This window comes from Ictalurus punctatus, chromosome 26, assembly GCF_001660625.3.
Source record: "Ictalurus punctatus breed USDA103 chromosome 26, Coco_2.0, whole genome shotgun sequence".
In the NCBI taxonomy this organism is placed as follows: Eukaryota; Metazoa; Chordata; class Actinopteri; order Siluriformes; family Ictaluridae; genus Ictalurus; species Ictalurus punctatus.
Genome location: NC_030441.2, coordinates 17,562,099 through 17,569,155, shown reverse-complemented (window position 1 = coordinate 17,569,155; position 7,057 = coordinate 17,562,099). Strand labels below are relative to the sequence as shown.

Sequence of the window (7,057 nt, the reverse complement as noted above, 5' to 3'; positions counted from 1 at the left end):
GTACGAGTTCCCGTCAACAGCTTTCAAATGCAAACTCAAGGCTTGGGATGAACTCCACAACATTACAATCGCCGTCCAAATACTTATGGACCCGACTGTAGGTGTAAGAGGTCGTAAGGGTTAATTCAACAGAAGCAAACAGGCATCAGGAGAACTGGAGCTAGTGAAAGGTGAGGAACAGGTTGTGTGTGTGTGTGTGTGTGTGTGTGTGTGTGTGCATGGTGGGGTCAGTAAATGAGAGGGGAGTGCATGACTGTCAATCACAGAGTCGCGTCCCGCCTCCCTCATTAAGAGGGTAAATACAGGGGAGGGGATGAAAGACTCTGCGGCGCAAATACGACTCGGGAGGAGAAACCATATACCCACCCACCCCCCACCCCAACACACACACACACACACACACACACACACACACACACACACACACACACACTGAAATAGGTGTAGCTTCATACCTTAGATCTCACCTTCAAGGAAACTTGTACTGGGACAAAACCACCCTCCATGTCTCTCTCTCTTTCTCTCTCTCTCTCTTCCCTCTCTCTTCTCTCTCTCTTTCTCTCTCCCCCTGGCATTTGCTCTTGGAGAGTCAGGTTAAAACTTGCATCCCTCTCTCTCTCTCTCTCTCCCTCTCTCTCCCTCTCTCTCTCTCCCTCTCTATGCGTTTCACTGGTTACCATGCGAGCCTCGCACAGCCGCACAAGAATGTGCAGGTTCAGATCTCTCTGACCCGCCCTCGGAAAGCTCCGAACGAGAGAGAAAGGGAAGAAAGAGAGAGGGATTAAGACTGAGAGGGAGAGCGTGTGAGAGAAAGAAAACTGATTTACAAATGTGACTGTTGTCAGGGTCTCTCTCACAAACTCGCTTCCAGTGGAAGTGCGAGAGAAAGAGAGAAAGTGTGTGTGTGTGTGTGTGTGAGAGAGAGAGAGAGAGAGAGAGAGAGAGATTACACCAACTTGGCTGGCTTGAAATCAATCCAGGAGCTGAAACGCTAGATGGGAAATGTGCTTCTGATTTCTAACAGAGGAGTGTGTGTGGGTGTGTGTGTGTGTGTGTGTGTGTGTGTGTGCGCGCCCAGTCATTCAACAGAGCTGAAATCCATTTCTCCTTCATCGAGGCCTGCAATTGCTCTCTCCTTATCTACACCGACAGCGGCTCTGCAGTTGGTGCCGTGTCCAGAAACGTCCAGTACGAGTGAGACAGAATTACTGGTGAAGTGTAGGATTTTACACACACACACACACACACACACACACACACACACACACACTGGCTTAGCGATAATATCCTTTTCACATGGGCTAGTTCTAGGTCAGGGAGCTAGCTAGCAAGCCTTATATTTTAGAGCCATCACTATAATGATGAGTGCAGGCTTATCAGGCTAAACATCCTCTGTTTAGTGCTGGTGAAGTGTAAGATAATCTTGTTGGAGAAATCCAGCCATTTTGCTAATCCCCACCCCCCAAAAAATATGACCAAACAAACGAAAAACAAAACCCCTACTGGTCATCTTTGCTAGGTAGCTTCCCAGCTAGCAATTTTAGATTAGCGGGATGTTTTCTAAATATTATGCTTCTAGGATCCTCCCTGTCAACGGAGAACGTTATCGGAACGTTAAGAAAACGCTTCATTTCCAAGAAGCTCAGGCTGTAATATTACAAAAATAAAGTTCGTGAAATGTTCTAGAAACATGGCGTTCGACGGTAACGGTAACGTTTTTAGTGCACCGCTGACAAAAATGACATTATACGAATGTGTGTGTTAATCTTTCTACAGCTATACGTTGCAGCGACGTTATAGTAGCGTTGATAAATGTTACGTTTAACCATCGGAAAACTACATTTCTAGAAATGTAACGTTCAGAAAACGTTTTGCTAACCTTAACTTAATCGATTGCTGATTTTGAGCTCCATCCGTCACGTGTTTTTTTTTGTTTGTTTGTTTTTTTTTTTTTTTAACGATGTATGACCGAATCAAACGTATTTTATTGAGAACGGAATTCGTTTTATTTTTTTAATCTTGCATTTTTCTTTAGAAAAGTCTTACATATGACTGCGTACACATGGTAAGAGGCAGTTTATTTATGCGGTTCATAAATTAGAATAATGAAGGAAAACTAAGGCTTGGACACAAAGACTACAGACATCAATGTATGTATGGTAAGACTTCGCGACGAGTCGTAGCAACACCAGCGTAAACGTAGACGAACTAATCAGGGAGTGACACGGAACAGGTGCACACAATCAGGCAGCGACGCAATAACAGGACCGGGTCAGAGACGTAAGCACATGGTACGTGTAGGGGAGTCGGAGAGACATTTGACATATAAATGTCGCTAGCTACGTGTAAATTAACTAGCAAGCCTTCAAGTCACTAGACAACACGAACAAGCTTACATCGAAACTTTTCAAAGATAAAACAGATACGTACACACGAAACGTCTGGCCACAAGAAACAAGTTGGGAGTGGTCGCTAAAAACGTCTAAAAACGTCCACAGATCAGTTCTACAGAGCGAAATGGGAGGAGCGTTAACGAGGACAACAATGTGGATACAATAGTACCATCAGCTATGTCGGTGTCTCTATAAAAAAAAAAGCCCTTCACGAGAAAGCTAAGACTTCATGGCTAACTTGATTTCCTGCGTTCGCTGTCTCCTGTCATGGTGTTTTGCCGATGTAGCGATTTTAAAATCACCGCTGGCTGACTCCTGTCGTAAAGTCATTACCCTTAGATTGAAAAAAAATAGCCTTTCATTTTCTCCTAAATGTTATCAGTAGAAAACGCGCCTTAAATCCCGACCAGCTCAACCGATATCAAATCGGCAGATTCTGATCCAATCTACTCATTACAATATGAAAACACATATACGCACGTGTAGAATAAACGAGTGTTGGATTCCTAAACCTGTGCCAATTAGGGTTTATTGATTACAAAGCACCCGTCTTTATCAGACGGTGGAACGGCCACGGCAACCGCGTGGGCCGCCGAGGCGTGTCAAAACCAATCAGTCGGAATTAGAGGTTTGAAAAGCGTACGTGACATATGGACGTAGCCATTGAGCTAGAACGGCGCCCAGGGACCGAGGGCCACATAATGGCCGATTGGAAAGCCTTTATGGGGACGTTCTAGGGGAGCAATCTGCTTCATTCACACCCGAGTTCAACCAGTAAGTTGTGAATGAAGCAGATTGCTCCCCATAACGTCCGTATAAAGGCTTTCCAATCTGTCTAACGTATCACGAGCGTAGATAACGCGCCCTGTCTTTTTTAATCCTTCTTATTTCGCGTGATCTGGGGAAAATTTTTGACAGAATACAGAGCTGGATATAAACACACAATCTCTTTCTTTCTTTCTTTCTTTCTTTTTTTTCAAATTTAGGTTCCGCCAGGAAGCACTGTCGAAATCCCGAGCTGATATCCAATTACATGGTCATGATCACCAAAGGCATCCATACTTACAGAAACCCGGAAAACTCCGGACTGAATCAGAGCCAGCAAACTCGAGCTGGTAAACAAGGAAACGGCGGATATTTCTGAATCGCATACCTGGGAAGAGTGTTTATTATGGGAATATTTAGGAATATTATGGGAATAGCCGCTTAATTATTACTGCTAGCTAGCTATCTTTCTTGTTCGGCGTCGTTTGAACAGATATTTGCTGGACGTATTATCCAGATTCAAATTTTGATGCACTTTTTTATTTAATAAAAAGGACTGAAAGCTTATGGCTCGCTATGTTGTAATTAGTTATAGCGCTTGCTAGCTTTGCAAGCTTAGCTGAAGTTGTATAAACCTCCATACTAACCATTCCTTGACCCAACTGAGGAAATATTTACAGATAGCGTTCATCATTTCTTGCCTCGTTGATAAAAAAAAACAAAAAACAAAAAACCCAACAACCTCAAATCCTAAAGTGCGGTCTAGCTAAATAAAAGAACCGAAAGCTCACGGTTATAAGTTGCCGCGTCTGAGTCGTATCTCTATGTCGTCGCATGTAAATGACAGATCTTTCTATCGATGCTCACTGGCAATCAATCTTCATATTTAGGCTGGATTAAGATGGTTTTGAGGTATTGGAACTCTGATCGGTGTTCTGTGATTGCGGTGGGAGTTGTTCGCAGGAAGGCGATATCGTGAGGGGAGAAGAAATTACAAGACCAAACAAGAGAGCGTAGTGAGAAATGGCTGCGAAGACAAAGAGCGATAGACAAGGAATGAAGAAACTCGGAACATCGAAAAGAATCGAACGAGTCTGTAAAATAAAATTCCTACTCGTTGCAACGAACAAGTGTAAACTAGGTCTAAAACAAACATTAGCATTATTGTTACAGCGAGTCACAGATCATATAACTCGAATTACTCATTCAACTTGAACAGACAGGCGTGAACAGAAGATGGAATAAGCTGTAAGAGAAATGAACCCTCTTTGCCTTAAGGACCAATCGTTCCTCCTTTTTCCCCCAGATCAAGCCCTATCGACTGAGTAAATCTCCACTGCTTTTGTTTGCGCCTCTTTTCCTGACAGTGTTCAGGAGCCGTGCCAAGCGAGACCCAAATGCACAAATATAATATGTTTGCTATCGGAGAGGCCATGCCACTGGCAATAAAGAACAACCGCAGACTTATTGTGCCAGTTAAAGCTTGGATTACGGAGCTTGTGTAAGCTTGGATTTGACCCCAGATGGATACACGATGGATACCAAACAACACATGCTTATGAATCCTGTACGCTAGATACAAACTTGTTGGGACATACCCAAGTCGTCTTAGAGTTGTAGCAAAACGATGCTAATCCTAGCCGTGAGAAATGAAAACATAATGCACGTGAGCCTAGATGTCCGACAAGCAGAAGCTCAAGTGTTTGTTGTTTTTCAACATGTTGCAAGATTTAGGAAGATCTTTCAGCAGATACTTAGATCTTGACTTCATACATGATCTGTATTTTCTGTGTTTAGTAGACTGCAGATGTGTATCCGGCGCAATAAATGAACATCTGGAACATTATAACACCAGCTACTTGTTCCAAATGATAAATAATAAATAAATAAATAAATCAAATCAAATCAAATCAAATCAAATCAAATGATTGTACATATAGTAAAAATATACACGATGCACCACACTACACAATTGTACTGCATTGTAATATATTACACTATACAAAACACTACACTATACCCTGCTACTCTATACGTTATTCAACTCAATTCAGTTTTATTTGTATAGTTTTATTTATTTATACAGTACTCTATATTACACTACACCCTCCACAATATATCACACTATACACTACATTACTCTACGAGTCATTCAGTATAGTACATCATTCACTATATAACACTATATATCACACTATACACTACATTACTCTACGAGTCATTCAGTATAGTACATTATTCACTATATAACACTATATATCACACTATACACTACATTACTCTACGAGTCATTCAGTATAGTACATTATTCACTATATAACACTATACTCTATATCACACTATACACTACATTACTCTACGAGTCATTCAGTATAGTACATTATTCACTATATAACACTATACTCTACATCACACTATACACTACATTACTCTACGAGTCATTCCGTATAGTACATTATTCACTATATAACACTATATATCACACTATACACTACATTACTCTACGAGTCATTCAGTATAGTACATTATTCACTATATAACACTCTACTCTATATCACACTATACACTACATTACTCTACGAGTCATTCAGTATAGTACATCATTCACTATATAACACTATACTCTATATCACACTATACACTACATTACTCTACGAGTCATTCAGTATAGTACATCATTCACTATATAACACTATATATCACACTATACACTACATTACTCTACGAGTCATTCAGTATAGTACATCATTCACTATATAACACTATATATCACACTATACACTACATTACTCTACGAGTCATTCAGTATAGTACATTATTCACTATATAACACTATATATCACACTATACACTACATTACTCTACGAGTCATTCAGTATAGTACATTATTCACTATATAACACTATACTCTATATCACACTATACACTACATTACTCTACGAGTCATTCAGTATAGTACATTATTCACTATATAACACTATACTCTATATCACACTATACACTACATTACTCTACGAGTCATTCAGTATAGTACATCATACACTATATAACACTATATATCACACTATACACTACATTACTCTACGAGTCATTCAGTATAGTACATCATACACTATATAACACTATATATCACACTATACACTACATTACTCTACGAGTCATTCCGTATAGTACATTATTCACTATATAACACTATACTCTATATCACACTATACACTACATTACTCTACGAGTCATTCAGTATAGTACATTATTCACTATATAACACTATACACTATATCACACTATACACTACATTACTCTACGAGTCATTCAGTATAGTACATTATTCACTATATAACACTATACTCTATATCACACTATACACTACATTACGAGTCATTCCGTATAGTACATTATTCACTATATAACACTATACTCTATATCACACTATACACTACATTACTCTACGAGTCATTCAGTATAGTACATTATTCACTATATAACACTATACTCTATATCACACTATACACTACATTACTCTACGAGTCATTCAGTATAGTACATTATTCACTATATAACACTATACTCTATATCACACTATACACTACATTACTCTACGAGTCATTCAGTATAGTACATTATTCACTATATAACACTATACTCTATATCACACTATACACTACATTACGAGTCATAACGTATAGTACATTATTCACTATTTAACACTATACTCTATCTCACACTATACACTACATTACTCTACGAGTCATTCAGTAAAGTACATTATTCACTATATAACACTACACTACACAATATAGTACACTATATCACGCTGTACATTTACACTACATTACTCCATACGTTATTCACAATATTACACTATGCACTACACAATATAGTGCACTATACACTATATC

The 7,057-nt window shown here is 39.3% G+C and overlaps 1 protein-coding gene across 1 annotated transcript; it reads left to right on the top strand.

The window, feature by feature from the left end:
• Positions 1-5,514: 5,514 nt before the first annotated feature.
• On the top strand, positions 5,515-6,058 carry LOC128629168 (dynein heavy chain-like; the record flags this gene model as incomplete). The annotated part of the gene is made up of 3 exons (XM_053675943.1): positions 5,515-5,537; positions 5,659-5,682; positions 5,965-6,058. Coding segments are annotated over 3 exons (141 nt in total), but the record flags the coding sequence as incomplete, so codon positions are not given.
• Between the last annotated feature and the right edge of the window lie 999 nt (positions 6,059-7,057).